Source organism: Prionailurus bengalensis, chromosome F2 (assembly GCF_016509475.1).
Source record: "Prionailurus bengalensis isolate Pbe53 chromosome F2, Fcat_Pben_1.1_paternal_pri, whole genome shotgun sequence".
Lineage (NCBI taxonomy): Eukaryota > Metazoa > Chordata > Mammalia > Carnivora > Felidae > Prionailurus > Prionailurus bengalensis.
The window spans coordinates 8389035-8415571 of record NC_057353.1 but is presented as its reverse complement, the minus strand read 5'-3'; the positions used below and the strand labels follow the sequence as shown (position 1 = coordinate 8415571).

General features: G+C 43.3%; 1 protein-coding gene across 3 annotated transcripts in view; it reads left to right on the top strand.

Moving 5' to 3' along the window:
- PLAG1 (PLAG1 zinc finger) overlaps positions 1–26266 on the top strand; it is a 50836-nt gene extending 24570 nt beyond the window's left edge. Inside the window, exons 1-4 of one of the 3 annotated variants that reach the window (XM_043601104.1) lie at positions 8674–8802; positions 16473–16571; positions 19139–19497; positions 20018–26266. In XM_043601104.1, coding sequence (XP_043457039.1) covers positions 19256–19497; positions 20018–21275 — 1500 coding nt within the window. In that variant the 5' untranslated portion in view covers positions 8674–8802; positions 16473–16571; positions 19139–19255 and the 3' untranslated portion in view covers positions 21276–26266. Of the gene's footprint in view, positions 1–8673; positions 8803–16472; positions 16572–19138; positions 19498–20017 lie in introns of those variants that run through there. The other 2 variants (XM_043601105.1, XM_043601106.1) reach the window with 2 other exon arrangements.
- The last annotated feature ends 271 nt before the right edge of the window (positions 26267–26537 follow it).

The window sequence follows — 26537 nt, the reverse complement described above, 5'->3', positions numbered from 1 at the left end:
GGTTTGTCCTCCCGTTCGGTGGCATTCCCCCACCCCTGCGCTGGCCAGCCTCTTCTGTCCTTTGCGTAAGCAGAAGGTTCCTCCTTCGGTCCCTCTCCACGCTCCTTCCCCTGAACACTTGCGTGTCGTGAGCAGACTCGCCCCTGTGTCTCTGTCACAAGCCGTCTTCAGCCCTCATCCTTCCCCTGCTCTTCGAAGCCTGTGTTGGTTCTCCCTTGTCTGTTAAACACACCGCCAGGGTGCTTTGCGTGTGATGCCCGCTCCCATCTATCCCTCGTAGCAACCTACCGGGTTTAAGTATCTCACCTTCCAGCTGCAAAAGGTAGGTCCCTTTTTACCCACGGCATCACAGCTGGTGCACTTGACGTCTGTCGCCACCAGTCAGGATTGCTTCCGCAGACGCCACGGAGGCTGACCTCGCCCACAGAAGTGCCCTTTGCCCTCCGTGCTCGGCTTCCTCCAGCCCTTTCACAGCCTCCTGGTCCCTCTCAGCCCGCCTTTCTACAGCCTCATTCCCCACTCCCTCGCTTAGGCCACCATCAGCTCCAGTCAAGGAAGAAGTAACTGCCCCTGCCATAGTCCACGCGCTCTGCAGGCCCCGCCGTTGTCCCTGCCCTGTCCCTGCGCCTCCCGTGGGAGCCGCACCCCACCTCCAAGCCCCCCTTGACAAGTCGACGTCTTCTCTCTCTCCGCTCACTTGGCTCTTCCTCCCCACATTTTCCCCTCCAAAGCTCGAATGAGTCTTTTATCTCTGTGAATTCCCATTATTCTTAATCTATACTTATTTCGGGGCATTTTCTACCTTCTGTTTTGTGTTATCGGTAGCTATAAATGCCCTTTTTGAGACATCTCCCCTTCTAGATTACACGCTTCTTGATAATAGAACTGGTGACTAATCACATTTTTTGTTTTCCGTGACAGTTGAATTAAAGGATGGCGATTTATTTACCCAAAACTTTACTCTTACAGCTCATTCCCAGAGACTCTGTGCAGGTAGGGAGACTCTAATGGTATGTTGAGGAAGACGAACTTGCGAGACATGACCACAAGATGGCACAGTGACTGCAGTGTCCTGGTATCTGTTGAGGGTGGGCCAAGAGAGGAGAGAGAACAAGGTTTTCTCGATTGCCGGATACTCCAGGGAAATCCGAGAGAATTTCCAAGTTTAAAGTATCCGGTCAATTCTTAATCCTTCACAAAGGTCATCAAGTAGGTTGGGGAGCTGTCTTCTTCCACCCTGGCCAGTAGAAGGGAAGCCTTCCCTCCCTCCCTCTTTTCTCTTCCTCCTGCTACTCATTCAGTAAATGTTGCAGCACCTCCTCGGGCATCCACTGTTCTAGACACTAGGGACCCGGAAAGGGTCGGTAAAAAGCAAGATCTCTGCTGTGGTGGAACTTACTCCGTGGCCCTCGCCGGTACCCAGCGGAAGCTGTTGGAGACAGACCCAAGAGTTTCTTTGCTATTTTTTTGTTACTCCTGAAGTCGCTTCCTCCCCCCTCTGGCCCAGCACGGATTGATCTGCAGCTTTAAATTACCCAAATGAAATTTAGTTTAAAAAGCAAAAGGACAATAAGTCAGCGTACCGTTGTGATCAATTTTGTCTTAGCCATGATTTTCTGTGACCTTCTACCTTACTTTCCGGCTATTCCGCTTAATCAAGAATCGACCGTGTTCACTTTGCAGTTAAAGGGATTGAGGTTCAGAAAGGCCAAAACGTGCATATTGCATAGGCAAATACATGGAAAAATACATACACAGGTCTCTATATCATTCATTACCTTATGGTCAAGATCAGTGCCAGTAAAACTCTTAAAAACGGGGGCACCTGGGTGGCTCAGTGGGTTAAGTGTTTGACTCTTGATTTCGGCTCAGGTCATGATCTCACGGTCGTGAGATGGAGCCCTTCGTCAGGCTCTGCTCGGAGTGTGGAGCCTGCTTGGGATTCTCTGTCTCTCCCCCCCTCTCTGCCCCTCCCCTGCTCATGTGCACTCTCTCTCAAAATAAATAAACATTTTTTTTAAATGCTAAAAAAACAAGCAAGTCCAGTATTGTGGCAGGTACCTACACATCTATTTGACATAAACTGCGTTGTTGCCAAAGGTACTGTGTGCCAAGGTGGACCTCATATAAATTTATTTCGTTCAAATTGCATCTAGTGTTTAGAAACATTTCTTCTGCCAAGGGACGAGCAAGAGTGTAAAAGTAATACGGGTACGACCGTTCGGAAATCTCAGAAAACACACACGGCTTGTGTTAAAACTGGGAGAAGTTACCTCCCGCTGGAGCAACCTCCTTGGTGGTGTGTCACAGTTGAGCACTCGTCTTTTGCCCCAGGATTGGATCCCCGTCTCCTCCCTGTGCCTCCCCTGCATACCTGATCCCTCCACCGGCCTGGCTCTGCAAGATGGGATTCCTCTTCACACTCCTCTTGCCAGCCCTTGCGTCAGATTCGGGAGGATGAGGGCAGGGGATTAGTCTGATGCTATGCGAGAGAGACATTCCCACGTTCGAGAAGTCACGGTGTGGAATTTCGGTTTACTGCGGGCGTACTTCGATGCAGTACCTTTTTCCCCCCTAACATGTAGCTATTTTCTCTGATTTGGGGTGATCTTTATATTTTCGGAGGCACGATGCAATCTTTCACCACAGTTAAGCCGCAGGCAAGGGTCAGTCCATGCCTGGATGGTCACGATCACGTTATCACCAAATCGACGTTCAGTTCAACGTGCAGAATGGCCCTTGGCTCCCCGTGGATTGGTTTTGTCGTAGCTGTGATTTGGGGTTATCTGTGACTGTGACCACCATCAGAGTTAAGGTACACACCACCTGTGTCGCAGAGATGAGACGATCAAGAGTATACCGCTTACCAAACGTCACTTCAGTACTCATCTCGGTCACATCTGTGTGCGTGGTCGTCTTTTCACGGAGCGCCGCCACTGTTTGTCCGTCAGGGATCGTGCGAGCTGTGATTCTGTGGGAGCCGGGGCCAGAACAAGAACAAACCAGAACAAAACCCCCTATTTTTAAGTGCACTTCAGGCCATCTGGGGGCGGCACTTACTTCTGAACAACACACTGAGTATAATGGCTTTGCGTTTTGAACCCTCAGAACTAAGCCAGAACTTTCCATCCGTGACCCCGCTGACCTTGCGCCGCAAGGTAAGTATTTATTCCCACCTTGCAGAGGACAATGCCGAAGAGCCATCCAGTCGTCTGAAGTTACAGTAGGGCCGAGGCGGGATTCGGACACCGCTGTGTTCCCGGAGGGCAAGTCCCTTGCGTCCAGGCACCGTCCCCTGTGCTGCCCTGGGCTCTGTGACCGGGTGGAGGCGCTCAGGTTGCGAGGCCCTCTCCGCAGCAGAGGAACCGAGGAGCAGTGAGACGGAGATTGCCAGAAGCGTGCCGTTCGGGTCACGGGTCACGGGAGGGCGGCTTTCTGTAACCCAGGGGCCCTTCGGAGTGGGGCACAGGGAGCAAGGCGGGCGTGTCCTGCAGGGGAGAAGGGGCGGCCAGGTCCCGGGTGGGGGCCTCCCTTTGAAGGCTTTCCACCCCTTTTTGTTAATTACATGTTGACAAACGCTGCAGAGGCCTAAGAAATGAGTTTATAACTCGGGAAGGTCAGATTTCTCTGGAAAAAGGTTAAGCTAAATAAAACCCGAAAGGAGAGCCCACACTCCCTTCCGTTTCGGAAAGCAACAAAAGCACACGAAGGCTGGTCGTCTTCTGAATTACCTAGAAACGTGGCCGGGGATGGGAGTGGGGGGCAGCAAATCGTACAGGTGCCCACATTTAGGGTAATTTGTAAATCATCAGAATAATTTAAAAATGCTCAGCCTTCGGTAACATGACTCGCAAGGCCCCTCTACCCGCTGCCGGTCTCTTAGCTCCAGCGCCTGCCTCTGGCTGTGGCTCCAAAAATAACAAATTGCCTCAAGTTACCCAGACGCACCGCGAAGTTTCTGACTCCCTCTACCTGCAGTACCTGCCCAAGCATGGCTGATACCTGTTCTTTTGTATCTTGGCCCCAGGGTTACTTACTTTTAATTAATCAAAGGCAAGCCCGCCAATTAGCCTGGCACTTCTTTCTTTCAAGGCTGCCACGAATTAACATATTTAAAAGGTACGTGCAGAGGCTGCAGGGAATCGCTTCGGCGGGTAGTTCCTTTGGTATTTGATAAAGGGAACTTATTCCAGAACTATTTATTATTTGTAGGTCTCAGTTCCAACCAGAGTGTATTCCTGGAGCCTCTAAATCACATAGCACGATGTGCCAGTCTCTAAAGCAACAGGTGAAATGCACTGGCTTCCTCCACGGGCAACAGCTGAGAATGTGGCTCTCAAGCCGCCTAGACATCCCCTTTCTAGTAAGGACTGAATGTGGCTCTTCCATTTAAGCCAATATTCCTCTTTTTCTTTTTCCCCCCTCTGAATGGGAAGGGAAGATTCTAGTCATTTTGAGTCATTGCCCTTACAAAGGATTTTAGTTTATCAGTTCACAGAAAGTGGTGTGCTTTGGGTTTTTTGGTTTTTGGTTTTTGGTTTTTGTTGTTGTTGTTGTTGTTGTTGTTGTTTGCAAACTTGAGTGAATTCACATGAAGATTTGTTGGTCATCCTCAGTAATTTGTTTTTTCTCAACATGAAAACTTGGGCTTTTTTTCTGGCTCGTTGAGGTATGACTGATATCTTCATAAACTGCACACATTTAAAGTGTATAATTTGCCAAGTTGTGACCTACGTCCACATCCCTGATACCCTCACCACAACCAACATAGTGAACATAACCATCATTCCGAGAAGTTTACTCGTGTCCTTTGGTGAGCTGTCCCTCCCAAGCCCCCCTCCTGTCCCCAGATAACCACCGAACTGCTTCCTGTCACTACAGATTAGCTTGCATTTCCTAGACTTTTATATAAATGGAATCATTTCATATATACGCTTTTTTCTGTCTGACTTCTTTCATTCGGCATAATTATTTCCAGGTTCCTCCACGTTACTGTGCGTATTAATAGTTCCTTCCCGTCTATTGCTGATTAGTAGTCCATTGCAGGAATCTGCTACAGCTTGCTTATCCACTCACCATATTGATGGCCATTTGGGTCGTATCTGGTTTTTTTTTTTTTTTTTTTTACTATTACAAATAAAGCTGGTATGAATATCCATGTACGAGTCGTTGTATAGATACAGGTTTTCGTATCTCCTGGGTAAATACATAGGTGGTGACATGGCTGTGTCATATGGTAGACACGTGCGTAACATTTTAAGAAACTGCCAGACTTTGAAAAAGATTTCATTATTTTTTCCTTCTTGCTAGTGGCACGAGTTCCGTTTGCTTTACATCCTCACCAGTACCCGATGCAGTCAGACGGTCAGTGTTTTTCATCGCAGTCATCCTAGTGGGGTAGATGGCGCTGTCTCACTGTGATATTAACTTGTGTTTCTGTAAGGACCAATGATGTGGAGCATCTCTTCATGTGCTTACTGGCCATCTTCATTGGTGAAATGTCCATTCAGATATTTTCCCATCTTTCAATTCGTTTGTCTTCTTATTGTTGAGTTTTGGAAGTTCTTAGTATATTCCAGGTACAAGGTCTTTATCAGATCCAGGCTTTGCAAGGATTTTCTTCTAGTGGCTCGTCCTCTCATTTTTTGAACGTTCTCTTTTGAATAGCAGTTTTAAATTTTGATGAAATCCAGTTTATCAATGTTATTTTATAGGTTGAGGTTTCAATGTTGCAGCCAGGGAATTTCTGAGTAACTGAATGTCACAAGATTTTTGTCTGTTTTGCTCCAAAATTTTTATAGTTTTAGGTTTTACATTGGTGTCTATGATCCACTTGGAGTTAAGATTACATATAGTGTGAGGTATGGATTCAAGTTGTTGTTGTTGTTGTTAATGGACAACAAACTTTTCCAGCACCGTTATTTGGAAAACCATTCTTTTTGGTAAAATATTTTTTCAATATAAAAGTAGGACATTTGTAAAATACAGAAGAATATAAAGTGTATATCTTGATAATTTTTAAAAATAACCTAGATACATTTAAGGGTATTACGGGGGAATAGTTCTAAGTGTTTAAGGGTAGACTTCACAAGATTGGAATCATAGTATATTCTCTGTCTTACTTTTTAAATGCATCATATCAGTGTTTTCCCCATGTGATTGAATACTCGTTGTTGTTTGTTGTTGTTGTTTTTTGCTTACATTTTTAGAAATGATTCATGAGGTCAGCATATATGAACATTTAAAAGGCTTTGATGACATATTTCCACAACGTAGTCCAGAAAATTTTAACAGTCTACACTCCCACCAGCAGCTACTAAGAAACTTAGTTCTTACATCAAACTTTTTTTTTTTTTTAAACTTTTTTTTTATGTTTTTTTTTAAAGCATCAGGGATGCGGGGCGCCTGGGTGGCTCAGTCAGTTAAGCGTCCGACTTGGGCTCAGGTCATGATCTCGTGGTTCATGAGTTCGAGCCCCGCATCAGGCTCTGTGCTGACAGCTCGGAGCCTGGAGCCTGCTTCGGATTCTGTGTCTCCCTCCCTCTCTGCCCCTCCCTTGCTCACACTCTGTCTCTCTCTCAAAAATAAACATTAAAAAAAAGAAGAAGAAGAAGAAGCTCCTCTTGTCATCTAAGATGAAAACCTCTCCCTTTTCTCAGGCTCCCATCTGCTCCATCTTCTTCCCTGCCTCTTCATGCTCACTCAGCACAGAAGCTGTCCCAGGTCTGTCCCACCTGGCATCCTGAGTCCCCCCTTAGGTACCAGCCCTTTTCTTCTCCAGTGCAAAGCTCTCTGGAAGAGAGCCTCCCTTTGCTGGAAGTCATTTCCTTGCCCAACTGGCAATCCACCTGGGGGTGCTTCTGCCTCCTCCTCCTGCCCCACTTGTCCCCTCCCTCCCACTCCACCCCCACGGTCTTTCTTGCTGTGGGGTGGTGTCTTAATGCGGGAGCGGCAATCTACATTCTGAGTAGCTTTGTCTTTTCGTGGTGGTTGCCACCTTGTCCTTCCTTCTATCTGAAGCTCTGTCTCTGCCCATCACGTCTTTAAATTACCTAGTTTTGTCTTAAAAGCGGTGGCCTCTGGGCACCGACACGAGTTAATCAGTAACTCGGTTTGAATCCGTCTCTACAAGAGTCAGCCACACAACTAGGTCTGCCTTCTTCTTATCTCCTTTGTTACTGTGGTCAGGCACTCAAGGGCTTGTCTGCGTTTTTCTAGGAGATGCCTGTTTTTGCTGGTTCTCAGCTCTCTGCTTCAGACTATTCCAGCACCCAGCTGCTGTGTCTCATTTGCACCAGCACGCCCTATACTTTCTTCTCTCCCTTCTTTTTCCTCTCCTCTCCCCCACCCCACCTCCCCAAGTACTTGTTCTCAGCGTCTCATAACCGCCCCACTTGCCGTCCTTGGTACGTGAGCGTACAGTGTCCCAGCCATTTGGGTTTAGTGCTCTTCTGTCATTAGAATCTGTAAACCAGTGTCTGTAAACCATACTACACTCCGGCCGGAGCACCGCCTCAGAATATGTAATAAGCCAGGCTTCCAATCTCGGAATTCTTCTGGCTAACTGGCATGCCCCCCCCCCCCCGCACACCCTTCCCTCCCCCCTCCCTCTCCTGATTGTGCCTTCTGGAAGGTCACAGTCACCAAAATTCAGTTGTATTCTTTCCCTTTTCTGACCCTCTGGTACTTGTTTATACCCTATACACTGCTGATTCCTCCCTGTAATACTGCCTTATGGCAGCTTTTGTTTTAATTAACAGTCCTATCGCCTCACTTGACATCAGGCATCTCTCCCCTGGCCGCAGCTCTCTTGCGAACAGGGGCCGCGCCTGTTTGCATCCCCAGGAATTTCAGATCGATGCCGCATGTAATAGTTGTTGGCAATATTTATTGCATCAGTGTCAGCTGTTTGTCTTAATCAGCGGCAGCCACGTATGACTGAGCGTCGACTCTCTGGTCTGGAGAAACGAAGCCGAGGATTTCTGCAGAGACTCCTGGCATCCCTTTCCTGCCTCGGTTAGCGCCTTTGGTGGTAGGCCTTCGTCACCTGTACCCACAGAACGAAGCGGTGGCTCATCCAGATCCCCGAGTACTTCGGAATGCGTCTTGCTGCCTCTTCGTGTGTTCTTGAAGACAGACTTGCCAGCTGCGAATTCGCTTTCAGACAAATAATAGTCTCATCATAAAGACACAGGCAGGAGCTGAGCAGTTCTCTGTCTCCTTACTCTGTCTCTACTTGAGGGCATTTCCGGTTTGCACCCTGGCCTGTGACCACATGGCCTCAGGGAAACACTCCTGGGCAGCGTTTCTCCATTAGCTGGTGTTTAGAAAAACCCCAAACAGTTTTTCTGAAAATTTTATAGAGAAAATAGTGGATGTGTTTGAAATACAAATGAGGGAAATAAGTGGCAATTTTGAGAAATGGCAGTAATTGGGAATATTTGAGTAAAAATATGAACAATCTAGAGAACTTGGGATTTGGGGGGAAATCTATAAATCCAGGCATTTTGAGTTACTTACTTTTCGCTTTTCAATGTACTATAAATTGTTTCGTATTTGTTTCTAACAGGAATTGAGCTAGCTTTTCCGATAAAGTATAAAAATATGATAATGCATAAAAACCAGTTTGGTTCATATGCCATTAACCAGATTGGTTCTGACTTTTGGAATTTCAAACTAACTCTTCTTTTCTTTTTAGGTTGCCTCTTGGTGCTGCCTTGGCCGTATTTGGCACCCAGAATGCTCCATTCTGTGATGATCTATTAATAAGGTTACCTTGTAGAGTTTGGAGCAGGGCCTCAGGTAGGTGGCTTTTATCATTATATGGCATGGCTTTCAAAGTGATCCATTATTTCAGTTTTTAAATAATTTAAGACGTCACATTAAAAGCTTTGAAAAGCATGCCACATAATAAGCATGCCACTTACTATTTTAAGGTCTATCAATACGTATTGTGTTCAGCAGGACTTTATTAATAGTTATAGTCTGATGGAAGGATTGGAATACTGGCAGTGAGCAGTCTCCCTTTGTGCACAAATTGCATTGCTGCTGTAAAAGCTTACTTGTTCATCTTCCCCAAATAGCCTGCAGATGAACTCTTAAGCTCCTCTTTCTCTGAATCTTGCTCGGAGTGATAGACTGTCCCACGCTACCAGTCTATCTCCCTTCTGTCTACGGGGAGGGATCTGATTAACTACGGGCAGGTGGGGAGGGCTGCTGTCTCTGCTTGCTGGGATGGGGCAGATGCTAGGATAAGGGACCCAGGGGGACAAGAGCAGTTTGCTAGCCTTGCTGGAAAGGGGACACACCCAGGCATCTAGATCTCCCGGCCCCTAGGTGCAGCTCAGTGGCACAGCGTCGAGGTGTAGAGATACTTGGACATCCAGGCACCCGTGGATGTGGTACCAGGTAAGTCTGTCAGCAGGACTTCTGATGCAGGATTGAGGTTTAGAGGCCAGGACCCTCGGCCCTAGGAGAGGTAGAATGATAAGAACAAAGAGGGCCGTGCCAAGTGCCAGACGATGGGCCCAATGGGGTCATGAGCTCCACCGAGGGCAGGCAGGGACCCAGCTCTGGGGGAAGAAGGATGCAGGCTGGGAGCCGGCGAGGTCCCACAGTATATGTGAACAGAGCTTTGTCGTCAAGTAAAAGGTACATAAATTAATCTGGCTGAAATTCCTAATCACAGTATCTGTGAAGAGTAAGCATTAAAAATCTAGTTAGCATACTGTTTTGAGACATTTGTATATTTGTACAGTCCATTTTTAAGGTATATGAGAAGATGTTCCTAGTTTTTTAGTGTTACAGGTTGTGGATTTTTTTGTCCACTAGGTTTTGTTGCAACTGCTTTAGCGGCTAGAAAAAAAGAAAACTGTTTCCCATTACTTTTCCTTAGCCAACGACATTTATGTAGATTTTCCCGTTTTGATTTCTCTTGTGTCGGTAATCCCGCAGACGTTTTCTCTGACATTTTCAAGGTCATTTCAGCGTCACATTTTAATTTCACGTGAAGAACATCCTCTTTAAAGAATTTGAGTTCCACCCTGTTCCTTTTTCTTTCCTATAAAACTTCATGGGCTGTTTGCAAACGGTAAATCGTAATCGACGCGGTTGCATGCGCTCAAGGAGGTATGGAATAGAACATTTGAAAGCAGAGATGTTCTGAAAATGCAGGCCGACTGAGCACCACCCAGGCGTGTCTCTGCAGTGCCTGACGGGTCACCCGCAGGCCTCTGAGTAGCACATGCCCACGTGTCCCTGACTTTCAGCGCCCCCGGACCGAAACAGGAGGGACCCCCGGGTGGTTGTGATGATCCCCTGGGTTCCCTTCCACTCCTCTGCCAGAACAGACTAACAGCGTCATTCTACAAGCCGCCTTCTGAGCTTGCTTTGCGCTGATCTGAAATTTCAGAAACATCAAAACACGTGTGTTTACCTGCTCGTTTTGATTCCTGAAATTCCTTATCAGGACTATGGTTATGGTCAACAGATATTTATCGAACATCTGCTACATGCCAGAACACTGACCAGGTGCTGGGGGTATAAGGATAAGTAACAGTCTCCCTGCAGATGAATTTAGGATCCCCGGGGGGGAGAGGCCAGTAATTCCAAGAAGAGCGTTACCGGGCACAGGCTTAAACTCCGAGAGGTAAAGTTGTGAAGTTCGTTCTCGCTCAAGTAAAATCGGCCAAGGAATGTAATTATCAAGTCTCTTCTCATTGCCATGGCCGGGGCGGTGCACCTGCCCTCTGGAGGTGGAGGAGGGAGTGGCCACCCTGACCTGACCATTCTGCCTAGACCTGATACTATTTACTCAACTATATAGGAATATATAGAAGCGGCTGTTTCCAGACTGGTGGTGTCCTGTCTGGACGGCCACATGGGCATAACTTAGGGAGTCATGACACACATAGAGCCTTACCTGGATGTGGGCTATCTTCCTGAGACAGTTTAGTGCGGCTCAAGATGTTGCACACACACTTAACACTTATACCTCTTTGTATCCCATAGCACAAGCCTGTCTTTAAAGTGCACTTTACTTTGAGATGGCCTCAAACTAATTCTCTGCATGAGCTTTTGTAACTACAGAAAACTTTTGCTTTCTCGTCACATGAGTTTTCATGTGTACTGTCTCTGCCTTCCCGTTGGCCTTTTAGGCATATGCAGTACGAGTGCCTGGAGAGTTCAGACCCAAAACCCGGAGGATGCTGTTTGTCATTGAGTAGTGTCAGGCAGGCAGCCATAAATGAATGGAGGCATGTTCTCCAAAGGTCGGGGGCCCATCAGTGTCAACATTTTTAGAGTTGATATCAAGCATTTTTGTTGTAGCCCCGGGAACGTAAGAGTGACAACAACAACCCCTCACAGGTTGGGAGATAGGCAGTTTTCCAAAGGAGCGGACCTGTGAGTCACCTACCTACTTTATACCTAGCCAGAGCACCGATATTCTGGAAATGTTTCATGCCAAAAAAAAACAAAGCCAGGAAAACCTCTAAGAACAGTTAAAGTTTTGATTAAGCAATCTTTGCATTCAGATGCGATTGCGATTCTTCGCTCTTTCTCAGGCACCATTGATTCCCTTGTGCACAATTGCCCTCTCGTTTCCTGTTTGCAAATACTGACTAAAATTGCCCTTTGTGAAGAAAATGGAAATACCTGGTATCCCACCCATGTGTATTTTTTTATTTGCTTTTTTTTAAGCAGGTTCTTTTTTTTTTTTTTTAATTTTTTTTTTTCAACGTTTATTTATTTTTGGGACAGAGAGAGACAGAGCATGAACCGGGGAGGGGCAGAGAGAGAGGGAGACACAGAATCGGAAACAGGCTCCAGGCTCCGAGCCATCAGCCCAGAGCCCGACGCGGGGCTCGAACTCCCGGACCGCGAGATCGTGACCTGGCTGAAGTCGGACGCTTAACCGACTGCGCCACCCAGGCGCCCCATTTTTTTGAATGTGTATTTACATTTGAGAGAGAAAGGGACAATGAGAGAAAGAGGGGAGAGGCAGAGACAGGGAGACACAGAATCCAAAGCAGGCTCCAGGCTCCGAGCTGTCAGCACAGAGCCCGATGCGGGGCTCGAACCCACGAGCCGTGAGATCATGACCTGAGCCGAAGTCGGACGCTTAACTGACTGAGCCACCCAGGCGCCCCATTAGTTTTTTATTTGGATGAGAATATACAGTCTCGGGGGAAGAATCCTCCACGTACTAGTTGAAATGAAATGCTAACTTCTAAGTTATGGATCATTAAAAGAGAGCTTTTAAAAGAGAAAAAAAAAATTTTAACATGACATTTATGTTCTATAAAATCAATAACCAATGAAAACATTTCAGAATTGGAAGATAAAATTTACTTGGATATTCCATCTTCATCAGATTGTCTGTTCCTCCTCACTGGATACTCTAGCAAATGTAATAAACAGCCATACCCGGGTTCAAGGTGCCCCAAAAAGGAACATCCTCATTGTACAGAGAGAGAACCGATGTTGGAGTGTGTTGGTTCCACTTTGGAATTGGTTGAGTTTTTCCCGTTGGGCCTTAAAAACAAATAGGTCTGCTTTTTCCCTTCACTTCTCTTTTGGCTTCTATTATTTGATTTTTAAATATAAGGCCCTCTACCTATCAGTAAAGCTAAATTTTATGGTAAGTTTCAAAAGGGTTATGTTAGAACTACATTTTAATGGATTGCTTCAAAGTTGAAAACATCAAGTACCATTATTCAAAACAGGCAGCCTTATTTTTACTATTTTAGTTAACTATGATTTCTCCGGGAAAATAAGTACAGTAATTTTAAGTATTTTGAGTATGAGGCTTGTTATTTGAGTGCTCACAACTCGGGCGGGTCAGGTGCCATCCCAGCTCTTGGCCGTGTCTCCCTTTCTAGTGGCTTATTTAGTTTATTGGACCAAATTGTAACTGTACTATATAATTTTTTACTTGAACATAGATAACGTATATTCTGTCCTATGTCTGTTCCGGTGATCGAGCAAGCCTGTAAGTCCGTTTTGACGCTGGAAGGCACGTGCCCTGCTTTAATTATTTTCATTCATTCAAAAAAATGTTTACTTTTATGAGAAACAGCAATGAATAACACTGACACAGCTCCTGCCCCACCATCAATTTTTAATAGGCTTAGGTCTTTGTAGTTGCAAGATAATATTTTTCCTTTTATTATTCATTAATAAGAGATTTTACAGACTTACAGAAATTGAATGCCATAAAAATTTCCACATTACATTCACAATCAAAAAAGCGTTCTGAGTATGCCATCGCCCTTACTTCAAAATTGGTCCTCGGTTATGTGATCTTGTTAATTTCTTCCACATTCTTCAAAGTTCTGTTGTGTTTTGTACTTGTCAGTTAAAGTATTAACTATTGGTAAGTTTCCTTTTGCAAGCTACCTATCTATATGAAAGACATGTTTGAAGCAAATGTTGACGTTTTCTGCATTGTTTACTAATGGTGTTTTATGATTAACACATGGGAGAATAAACACAGCTTTGATTATCGATGGCATTTGCCCTTAACTATCAAAGTACATGTTTGACCTTTAACTTAAATACGAAAGAAGTATTGATGCAGGTAAGTGTTGTAAAAATTCACAGCTGTTAGACAAATGACAATCAGAACTGTGGAATTTAAAAGCACAGAAAGTTTCAGTACAGGGCTGTTCTTAGGCCGGCGTCCCCAGAGGAATTTGTTTTAGTAGACCCTCTGATGTATGATTCATTTTTGCTTGTTATGTTTCCGTGTGAGTCACTGTTTTAGAATGTAAAACATACATTCTAAAATACATTCATCTAAATACATTCATAAAATACAAACATCTAAATACATTCATAAAAACATACATTGTTTTTATGTGTGCAAGTTGCCCTAGGAAAAAAACGTGCGTTCTTAACACCAGCAAACACTGGAAGGGCATTCTGAGGTGTTAGTTTCTATTTGAAACGGGTAGATGTACATTTTCTACCTGGCTTCCCAATTCTTAGATCAAGGCAAAGGAGAATTGTAATCCTCTGAAGAACATGGTAACCGCTCTTTGACGCACAAAAAAGAAAGATAGGAGCACACATTTTGTTGCAGACTTTTCAGGACGGTAGTTACAATACTTTTTAAAAGTTGTTCCTGTTCCCGTAAAAAAGAACCCAGAAGTAACTTGAGTTGACGTTTTCGTTAGGGTTACATAAATGCGAACTGTATGTTTTTTAATGCTTAGTTTATCAAGCTCAATAATAATGAAGTCTAACCAGCTGCTGGTGTCCTTTGTTTGAGGAAATAATTAGCAGCCCTTTGAAATTATTTGGTCATTCATAAGAGCCCAAAATAGACTGAATTTAAGGAAATTAACTGTGACTTTAGAATTATGTTTTGTGATAAAATGAATGAAAATGATGGCTTTATGATTTTATTTCAGACTGTAAAATACGTAATATTTTGAAATAGTAACATTTCACATCAAGATTCAGATTTTAAACTGTTGAAATACTTCAACTCTAAAGGATTTTTTTTATAAATGACATTGAAGAGGAAGCATCCGTGAAATTTGTATGCATCTACTTGAAATGCAGCGAAATTTCTCCTGGTCAGGAAAACTACACGAATGTATTGTTTACTGGCCCACTTTGGTTTTTACACTTTTTTCCTACCCAAACCACCATCCACCCAGATAGGTATGCTGTTGTTATTCTAACCGTTGCTGCAATTACTTAAAATTTACTTCACAAACTGCCTTTATTAAAAGAAGCAAAGTCTTGTATTTGTTTCCTTGGGGGGGATCGTACTGGCAGCTCCGATCGGGGGAACGGCACTGTTCCCTGGTCTTGTCTTTTAAGTGGCACCACAGGATTTATCCACTTGCAAACTCGTTTGCCGACCCGTCCTCCTCCTAGAACGCAGGCCTATAAGAGCGAAAAAGGAATTTTAGGGCTTCTGCCACCTCTTGACCACATAGGTGCTGTCAGGCTATTCAGCTTCTTTGGGCCTCTCCCCCTAAAATGGCAGTGATGATAAATCCACCTCTCAGGTCCACTGAGTCCCAGGGAGATCATAGAGATGAAAACACTCTGCACTTGTAAGGTATTTATATTACTGAAATAACGTAATATACAAAACAGGCTTTCATGTGCTTAGCTACCCTACCAAAACCTCAGTATGTGCCCTGGGCAAGTAAGTATTTACAAAGTTAATTTTATTATTTTGCAATTTTGATGTGCAGAATTCAGTTCTTCCATTTATGCATGTCCTGTGCTTTCCAAAAGAATGGAGCTTTCGCTTTAACTTTTTAAATATCTTTTATTAGTCACAGTTTTTATTTTTCTTATTTTTTAAACTATGAGAATAATGCTGCTTTCAAATGTACTTTTAGTAGTCTTGTAATGATGCTGGAATGTCCTCTAGTCAATATTTTATTTACACAACAAATTTTTAAAAGTACGACAATTTGATTTCAGGGGAAATTAATTAGATTTGTGTTTGGAACGTTAAGTAAAATTATTTTCACTTAACTTGTCATTAGGGAATCCTTTCACGACTATATTTTAACTACTTGATTTCTGTCGCCCCTCTCGTGTTCTTACAGTCACGATTTCTGAACATTCGCCTTTAAAATATTCAGAGTTTATTAACCTCTCTGTGCCCTGTAGTCGCTCCAGTAGAGAATCCTAGTTTTTTCTCCGCCTCTTGACCATTCTTTTCGCATTGACTTGTACCATCGAGAATTATTAACAGATTTGTTTCCTGCGCATGTCCTCAGTTTACTGAAGATCATGCTAATAGGCATTTTGTAAAGATACTTTGAAGATCTTTCGACAGTGACCTTTTAAAACCCAGCGACGCTCCGTTCCTGATGCCTCCGCAGCACACCTGTGTATAACTTCCCTTGCATGCTTTTGAAATCCAAAGAGCACAGAGTTATCGCTACATTTCAGCCATCCTGCGCAGCATTCCGAGAAATAAACTGGCAGGTGTTGCAGGTGACCGAAGTGTAGCTCCGAGAAGCCCATGAGTGTGTGCACTGTGGGCACACAAGGTGCTGGCTTCAGGAGTCTGCTGTCCTGTGGTGAGGTTCCAGACGCACTGAGTTCGTCTCTTCCGTACTATTATTAAGCTCAATGAAATGCTGATCGGTTCGGTTTACAAAGAGCGACTCTAACATCCATTTCTCTCAGTAGGCAAGTTAGACTTAAAAAATTAAATTGAATTTGGGAAAGAAGTGGGGAGTCATTCAGCATCACACAATGCCATTTATGTAGGTAATACCACCTTACTTTTTGTTTCTGCATTTATTTGGTCATGTAAACGTGCTTAGAACTAATACAAATTTGCAACTGGTGAAAATTAATGCATGACTTATCAGCAGAGTATGGAATGTAAGCATGTGCCATGAAATTGCAATTCTCTCATTCTTTATTTTCTATCACTTACGTGCCAGTCCCATTTAGAGTGTAGTCCACTCTTATGTTTTGTTTCATAGATTGGCCAAAATGGGAAGGACTGGATTCCGCTCTCTTCCACGAAGAGTCAATGGAACTGGCTGAGATCAAGGTCTGAGGCTCTTTCCACCTGTCACCAGGTAGGCACTGAACAAGAATCACTGCCATTCTGTGCATGTCTCTTTAAAGCATTAGATTGATATGCATATTATGAAGGTGGGCTTTTATTCCATGTCGAACCCACAACCTTGTATTATCCTATCGTTTTAAATGCACCTGTAAGTAATTTGACTTTTGTAATATGTTGAGATGAAAAGATATTATTAGCCATGAAAAAACTTCAGCTGGTCTTAGAAACGTGTAATATTTGAAATCTCCAGTTCTTCATTGCTCAGTATGTACATCCAAAGATGATGAAGTTCACTTGTTATTCCATATTGAGTATCACCAACTTGAATATAATCCATGTCTGTATAGTGTTTCATGGTTTACTTCTAATACCTTTTTTTTTTTTTTTTTATTAGAAGCTGCCATTTTTTTCTCAACTGAAATTCTCTGCCCCTTATGCTTGGATCTCTAAACACAACAGTGACAAATATGACCAGTCTTTGAAATATTTTCAGATATTAGTTATAAACAGGGCCTCAGATACTTAGCATTCCGTGTTGATTTTACAGTCGAAACATTTATCAGCTTGTTTCCCACAGTGCTCTAAATAAGTGCATGGAAGCATGATGTTAGGAAATGAAGTGGTCAGAATTGCTGTCTTGTCCTGCATTGGCACAGTGCTTTCTACCAATTTACAGTGTCATTGCTGGTCACAGCAAAACAGCTGTGTAGATCTTTCTGAGAGACAGAAAGAGAAAGAGAGGGCGAGAGGGGGAGAGGGAGAGAGAGAGAGAAGCTGTCTCTTGAATGAGGATATAACCAGAAAAGAACAAGTCCCTGAGATGAGGAAACTCTAAAACGGGGAGAGCGTATTGTGGTAGCATCAGTAATGTCACCTGTGTTGACTGTGTTAATGTCACTTTTAAACAGCAGAAGGCATGCAGACAGTTTGCACAGCTTGAAGGAAGGCCTTGCTTGTGTCTTCCTGCTGACGAAGAAAAGTATACGTGAAGCACACACTGGTTAACTTACCCACAGGCTTTACTTTTTAGCCAATGAGTGAATAATTGCCCTGTTTTGCCTGTTTAGGGACAGCCTCCCCCTTCAAATACAGTGGGATCTAGTCCAGTATGCACTTCGCTTCACAGAAATTAGATTCAGTCTAGAGCCCCTGCCCAAATATAACTGGACTCTGCAGGAGTCCGTATTCTACATCCAGCCCGTAAGGGCAAACGAGTCTGATGGCAAAACCCAAGGGGTATAAAGAAATGGGCTTTCGTTGTTTTTTGAAAGACATCATAGCATGAGAAGTCCAAGTGAGCAGTACTTGATAACACTCATTTAGCGACGTTCAGTTTTCACTTTAAAAAGCAGGTATCTTTTAAAAGAGGTTGTAGGTCTCATCATTTCTGTGTCCCTTAGAAGTGAGTTGTTAGACTGGCACTCAGGAACCTGGAGGAATCCTTTAACTCTTTTTATATCAGGTGGATCTTTGGGGACTTGGTTCCTTACTCTGAGAAATACAGTTGGTAATACTCACTGTGTCTTGCCCATGAATTTTCAAAGCTTTCAATCAGTTTAAAAAAGTTTTTTAAGTAGATCTACTCTTTGCCATGCAATACGTACACTTCATCCTTCCTCACAGCACCCATAACGAACCGGAGCTCTGACACACCTTTTACCCGAAACACCGCCACAATGATGCGTCCTCGCACAGGTATTGTGCTCCAAGCCAAAAGTCTCACTGGTGTGCCACCCACGGGTCACAGGTGTGCCAAAGACGGATGCCCTCAACTCTTGGAGAGGCCTGATGACTCGGGCTCATCCACTAACCTCAGGGTGCCCGATGAACAGAATCCTTTTCTGTGATGTGCAAGAAGGCGAGGAAGAAGTACCTCAACCCAGTCTTTCTTCCCCCCGAATGATCAGGAGCCGTGATCCTCACTCGCCTCAGTATAACTTCATCAGATACTCTGATTTCAAGAAGAGAAGCCATTTCTCCTCTTGACTCGGAAATCCTTCTGTGTGCGATAATGGAGAGCAAATCTCCACCCTGGGTGGTGCCTTCAACTCTCTCAGGCCTCCTGTGTCTGCATGAAGCACTTCCTCCGTGAACTAAATGGCTCACAGGGTGCTTCTAAGAGTTTCCCGTTGCTTCTCTGTGTTTTTCTGTAACACGGAGTCTGCCCAGAGTTGGCTTGCCCAGGCTAAAGGGGTTTTTTCCACGGGAAAAACATTTGCAGAAACCTTTTTATGCTCTTAGATTTCTGTTGTCTAATCCCTTGCCAAAATTGAGGCTTAATAATGCCACTTTTAGTGTCACGTTTTGACGCTTCCTGAGAGTTCCTAGAATCACTACTGCTTTCCCTACGTATGATCATTTGTCAGGTAGAATTTCAGGGGGGTGCGTGAACTGTTCATTCTGAGCAATGCGTTAAGATGTGTTTTGCGAATATAAAGAAACCTACAGATATTACATTAGACCAGCTGAATCCATTTTATGGTTCCTTTTTGAATTCAAAAGCGTCACATAGCAAGTAAAATTTTTAAAAATTAAGTTTAGTTACAAACTAGTTGTTTCTTATTTTTTTTTTTCCAGTCCCTTTTTGCTTTCTTTTACGACCACATGAAACTTGAGAAGCCACCTAAAGCTAAATCATTTAGTGGAGTTGGGCAGTTCCCAAGTGTCCAACAAGAAGGCCTGCTTTAGGCTGCGATGGCCACTGTCATTCCTGGTGATTTGTCAGAAGTAAGAGATACCCAGAAAGTCCCTTCAGGGAAACGTAAGCGTGGTGAAACCAAACCAAGAAAAAACTTCCCTTGCCAACTGTGTGACAAGGCCTTTAACAGTGTTGAGAAATTAAAGGTTCACTCCTACTCTCACACAGGAGAGAGGCCCTACAAGTGCATACAACAAGACTGCACCAAGGCCTTTGTTTCTAAGTACAAATTACAAAGGTATTAAACTCTATTTGTCTTTCAGATTATATTTTCTATTATGTTGGCCATTTGAAGCCGTTGTAAACGTATATATCTGTATACACATTCTCTAGCCGCTTTGCAGAGAGGAAATGTTACGTAGATTAGACGTGGGCTAGTTTTAGCGTTCTGAGCCACGTACTTTTACGTGTTAGTGTCGTTGGATTTTTTTGTAAATGCAATGCTTAATGAGAGTAGAATTTCCGTGCGTACAAAGAAATTGCCAGAAAAGGGTACGGACGTTTTACGTGAGTATGTTCAGGCTCGCTCATTGGCTTTCGTAGTCGTAGCTAGAGGCCGGCAGAAACTAACGTGGCAACTTAAACGGCTCGAGTCCTGCAGAGCCGAGGGGTAGCGACTGTCCTTGTGGCGCATGCTAAGTTAAGACGCGTCCGTAATCAGGGAGTTTCTGGCGTAGCGTAGTAGCGTAGCTTCCGTTTGAAAAGTGAATCCGTAGCACTTGTGTCGTGGTACTTACAGAATATGTCTGTGTTCAAAGGCACATGGCCACTCATTCTCCTGAGAAAACCCACAAGTGTAATTATTGTGAGAAAATGTTCCACCGGAAAGACCACCTGAAGAACCACCTGCACACGCACGACCCTAACAAAGAGACGTTTAAGTGTGAAGAGTGTGGCAAGAACTACAACACCAAGCTCGGCTTCAAACGTCACCTGGCCCTGCACGCCGCCACCAGCGGTGACCTCACCTGCAAGGTCTGCCTGCAGACGTTCGACAGCACCGGAGTGCTGCTTGAGCACCTCAAGTCTCACGCGGGCAAGTCGTCCGGCGGGGTCAAGGAGAAGAAGCACCAGTGTGAGCACTGTGACCGCCGCTTCTACACCCGGAAGGACGTCCGGAGACACATGGTGGTGCACACTGGAAGAAAGGACTTCCTCTGTCAGTACTGTGCACAGAGATTTGGGCGGAAGGATCACCTGACTCGCCACATGAAGAAGAGTCACAACCAAGAACTTCTGAAGGTCAAGACGGAACCGGTGGACTTTCTCGATCCATTCACCTGCAACGTGTCCGTGCCTATCAAAGACGAGCTCCTTCCGGTGATGTCCTTACCTTCCAGTGAACTGTTGTCAAAGCCATTCACAAACACTTTGCAGTTAAACCTCTACAACACTCCGTTTCAGTCCATGCAGAGCTCGGGACCCGCCCACCAGATGATCACAACTTTACCTTTGGGAATGACGTGCCCGATAGATATGGACGCTGTCCACCCTTCTCACCACCTTTCTTTCAAATACCCCTTCGGTTCTACCTCATACGCGATTTCGATTCCTGAAAAAGAACAGCCACTAAAGGGGGAAATTGAGAGTTACGTGATGGAGCTGCAAGGCGGCGTGCCCGCCTCATCCCAGGAGTCCCAGGCATCATCATCTAAACTGGGGCTGGATCCTCAGATCGGCTCCCTAGATGATGGCGCAGGGGACCTGTCCCTGTCAAAAAGCTCGATTTCCATCAGCGACCCCCTAAACACACCAGCCTTGGATTTTTCCCAGCTGTTTAATTTCATACCCTTAAACGGCCCTCCCTATAATCCTCTGTCGGTGGGGAGCCTCGGAATGAGCTATTCCCAAGAGGAAGCGCATTCTTCTGTGTCTCAGCTGCCCCCCCAGACCCAGGATCTTCAGGATCCCGCAAACACTATAGGTCTCGGCTCCCTGCACTCACTGTCCGCAGCGTTCACGAGCAGCTTTAGCACGAGCACCACGCTCCCGCGTTTCCATCAGGCTTTCCAGTAGGAGTCCACGACGTGGACCGAACGCAGAAATCTGTGTGTAGCCCTGCCTTAGGTGACCGTTTGTATTTTAGTGCCTACGTTAAAACAGCATAAACATTTCTGCTTTTGTACAGTACCGATTTTCATTAAGCCAGTATGACATAGAAACAAGCTTTTATAAGCGAGCTTCGGAACCGTTTGCGTTCAGTTCTGTTTACCTGGGTATTTTGTCCACGCTCACTGCCAATTGTCCTGTTTTAAGACGGTTTTTCCTCTAGGGAAGCCATTATTATCAGTAGCGGTAAAGTCTTACGAGTCCCACGTTCAAATTACTTTTAGATCTCAAAATGTCCAGTTCTGTCCAATAACCATGGCTCTGCCTTTTGACATTTGGCTCGTTAAAGAGTTTTGCAATAGGATGTAAATTTTCTAAAATGTATGTGAATAACCTGAGAGTTTTTAAATTCTTACTAGTCTCTAAATGGATTCATAAGCAAATGTTTCAAATGAATTAAGAATCCAGTTTGGGGAGATGATAGATGTTTCTTTAGCTATACCATAATTTCAGGTCAGTATATTTTGAAGACTTTGCTATTGTCTGGCTCAGATATTTTGCTGTCTTTATTATGCACACGTAAGGAAAACGAAACCTAAACACAAAGCACCAGTATTTATAGCAAAAAAAGACTCCTGGGAAGGTGACACAGCATTCCATGTTACTCAGTAGTTGGCCTTAAATCAGTGCACAGGATATTTTTTGCCACGTTTCAAAGTTGCTCTCTTTCCGATTGAATAGTGCTAGTCACGTTACGGCATGGGACTCTTCAGAGTCAGTGTATGGATCGATCTCTGGGCTCCTTAATCCTTTCCGCCTTTCGTGGCCAAAGGGTGGGGTCAAGTGCAGTCGCAGTTCTATTTTAAAATGTCGGTCCACAGTTAGCCCAGAATCGAGAGCCATTGTGGAACACAGGTGTTAGGTGTGTTTATCCCAGAGCGGACCGTCTCTTCTTGGATGGCGTGATAGATAGACTGCTAAGAAGGCAGATGTGTGATGTAAAGCACTTGGTTCGGCTCGGGAACCTGTCTAGGGATCATGTCCCTCGTTGCCAGGGTTGGAAACTAGCCTCTTGAGGCGTAAAGTCAAAGCATATCGCTTACGTCACTCTTACTTAACGTGAAAGCGACGATCCAGAAGAGTGTGTTCCCTGGACGCAGCAGTTCTTATGGGCTTTCCTCCTAGTAGACAACCACCAGCATCCTTCCGAAGGTCACATTATATTCTTCTAAGTGTTAGCTGGGACATCCGCCTAAGAAACATATCTATTAAGCACTTGCTAACACCTTATTTGGGGACCCTGTCTGTTGGGGTGGGTAGGAGGGGGAAGGTTTATAGAAGAGTGTATATCTCTTGAAAAAAAAAAAAAAAAAGAAAGAAAGAAAAAGAGAAGAAAAATATTTCTGAGTACTCATTAGCCCTGTACGGAAGCTTCTTTTTTTCATTCACAGGGCCGATTATCACTGCAGATTGCGATGTTTACCCAGAATTTCTAAACATGAGTGCAGATTACGGAATATAATACGTTATTTAAAATATTTGGGAGTAGTATAATTTGTGGAAAAATGTAAATTGTAATAATGTAAAGGGGGGGTTTCACTATATATATTATACACACACACATATATCGCACTTCATAGAACCAGAGTTGCTCTCTTAAGGGAGCTTTGGCTCCTGATACTTTATCATGCTCCTATTTTTTTTTTAAATTCTAGGAGCAGTAGTTTTTATACTTATGTATTTAAATTTTATTATTAAAAAATTACATTTTATAAAAAGTGTGTTCCAAAGGCATTAAAATTATATATGTTAATAAGGAAATACATTTAAAATTTTTTTCAAACTGCTCCTAAGCTTTTGATTAGGAGACTATTTGCTCTGAAAGTAGGCTTTTAGCTCTGCTTTATTACTGCTTCCTTTAGTTTCTATGAAACAGATTGCTTACTTAAATCATTAGTTGAATGATTAGTGTTCAATATTGCTTTAATCACCATTAAAAAAAAAAAAGGAAAAAGAAATTGGTGACAGAGCACAAATAAATAGAAAACCTATTTTTAAGTAAACGTCACAAATACAAGTGTGGAAGCACTACTTTGTCTAAAATTTGCTTCAGGAGAAGTCAAATTAATGACCTGAGACGCTGGCCTTGGTAGGCTGTATTTCACTGCTCATAAACGATTAAAAAGGGAGTACCAGGACTTATGCAGCAAAGCATTTTGGAAATGGGGAATGGCACCATATGCGTGTATATCTTTTTAGCCTAATTCTCGCCCTGCACGGAATTCAGATACACGGAGGCATTTCTTTCAGGGCACCTGGGTTAGAATTGTAGAGTCTTAATATTCACGTGAACACCCCTCTCTGCCTGTCGCTGCCTCACAGACTTGAAATAACGCTTCCGAGGAAGAGGGACTTTCAGCTCTTTTGTTTCTCACATTGACTCTACTGGTCACCAGACCCTTTTGGAGAGAATTTCTGTTAAACACGAGGCAGCCTCATTTACTTTAATTGCACAATGGTCTAACAAGGATGCAACACAGAACTGGCTCTTTTTTCCTAGAAAAAGAAAAGTGGACATGTGTTTTTCCATCACCTGGATGTGTTAAAAATAATGATTGCCAATGCTGTTTTTCACTCTCCCCGTGGCCAGAAGCCTCACCCTTGAAATTTCTAGTAGTGCCTTTGCTTGGTTTAAAAAAAGAAAAAACAAAAAAAGGGATTAAGTAAAAACGTAAAAATAATTCAGTTTCTTAGAATTTGGACCTCAGACAAGATATTGAACCTCATTCAGTTTGAACTTCCACACGTGTGTACAGATTCGATCCGCAGACACAAAAGCACGAGTGCGGAAGGGTCTTGGCACCGTAAGCAATATTATCCACTGATGTATGCAAATATCTTCTTCATAGTAAAGTGGTCACTGTTACAATTCACATTTTAAACTCCTGTTACCGAGTGCAGTTTGCAAAACTCCGGTCGTCCTGGCTGATCACACATCACTCTTTGTGCAACTTTTTCATTTCATTTCGTGTTTCTTCCAAGCTGTGTATTTCTGCCTATTTGTTGCTTGTGCTTTATTAGTCATTTGTGGAATATAGTGATATATTGTGTTAATTGGGACAGTAGCGGTTTTTAAAAACCATATACTGACTGAAACATGAGCCAGAGCTGACTGCTTTATTAAGCTAATAATGAATGTTAAAAGAGTACATAATTCAGGATCGTTCATCTAGTAAGCAATACACGTATATAGGCCAATATTTTTTTTTAAAAAAAATAGAGCTTGGTCAACCTCTATACTACACATATTACAAGATATAGCACTTTCAAAACGAATCTAAACCTTTACAGAAACTTTCTTATAGGTTATGCCTTTTATTTTAAGACTTATTATAATTTGTTTCAAGTGCCATTAGATGATATATATGTAGGCCTTTGATATATAATGCTTTGTGTTCAAAAATGGTAGATGGTATTTTAAACAGGTACATTTTTACAGTGTTTTCTTATCAATTTGCTATATTGCACAGAATCAGTGTGTGTCTTTTCATAAGGTTTTACAATGGTTTATTTTTTTACAAGGTTTACGTGTCTCAAAACACACTGTCTTCCCAGTATGTAAATTAAAGAATACCAGTTCACCCAAGTTGCTTCTAGCCTACTGAGATCCACGTGACATTGGAGGAGATCTTCTAAATGGCGAGCATTCGTCATTAGCAATGGCAGACTGTTGTCTCTGACGAGTAGTGCCTCAGTTGACTCTGTCTTCTTTTTCTCGCAGGGTGTCAGCAGCCATGCCTACACCACAGATAGTCTTGCTGTGATCATCTAGATCCACGCGAGTCGTGTTGTGTAGTTTTGTGCTAAGAACCCTCCAGGGCGCCCTTTCGATCACGTAGAGCAGACCGATGCCACCAGCATTGGTAAAGGCACACGTAGGCCCTCATCCCCCTTAGGCCCTTCTGCATTATCAGCCCTCTGAGGATGGAAAGGCAGTGTCTTTTGATAAGTGCTCTAGCTCTAGAAATGACAAGAACCATTGCTAATGTATGAAACACTTCCTTGTATAAGCTTCAGTGGTACAGACGAACCAGAATGAATGTTTATCTTCTCAGAAACACTCCTTCGGTATTATGTTGGGTCATGCTGCTAATGGAACTTGGGATACAACTCTTCATGGTGCTACAAACTTCTCTGTCTCGTTCAGTCATATTTTTGTATCCATAGGAAAACAAGAGGACTCCATTAGGCGTAAAGGTGTACAATATATTTTTATACTGTGACTCAATTTGTCATGAACAGACTTTTACAGCACCCACCACAATGTATTCACGTGCACTTGCAAAAGGAAATCTGGGACGTGCAAATGTTACCGGAACAAACCCAGCTTTTGTCTGCGAGGTGACTATTACTCAAAGTGAAAAGTGGGCTTCGTAATACGGTGTGGAGTGAAGAACATGCTGTAGGTTACTAACAGCCCTTTGAATTTAACAAAAACTGGGAATCCACTAGGAAATGGATTGCATCATGCCTGAGCATAAGCTGGACTGCTGAAATTGTACTTTTAGCTGACGAGAAAGTGTTTGGACTAGTACTCTCAAGATGTTCTAATGATAAAGGTGTGAGTCAGAATAGACCAGAAAAATCTGCATTCCAGGCTGAATTTTTGTATATTTTTCTTGCATTTAAAAATCGCTCTTCTGTGATATGGGGAAATCAAGTGGCTTATCATGTATATCGTGTACTTAAAATGTATTCACAAACTACTGTTGTATTTGTATAAAATATAGACAAAGATCGTATTTTTTGTGTGTGTATAAGCTCTGTAAAATAGCAATCACATTATGAAGCTGCACTGATACATTTTAAACATCCACATCCAAAGAAGCAGGCTATTTATTGTCCAGTTACCCAGATATAAAATATTACTTTGCTGCTAATTAAACAATAGTACTGCAGCTTTTTGTGGCCTACAGTGTGATGTTTGCTGTAAGAAAAAGATATGTGAACTCCACAGAATATATGAATAAAATTCTAGAATGGCTTTAGATAATGTAGCCCTTCCTGAAGTTTTAATAGAGGATCAACTTCTATTGGGTAAAACTCCTTTTCTTCACTTTGAATTTTAAAGATTTTCTCCTGGGGTTAACATAAGGTTCTAGTAGCTGGCTGGAGGACAATGCTTGGTTGTTGAAAGGAAATGTAAAGTTCCAGGGGTTCTTTTGTTTT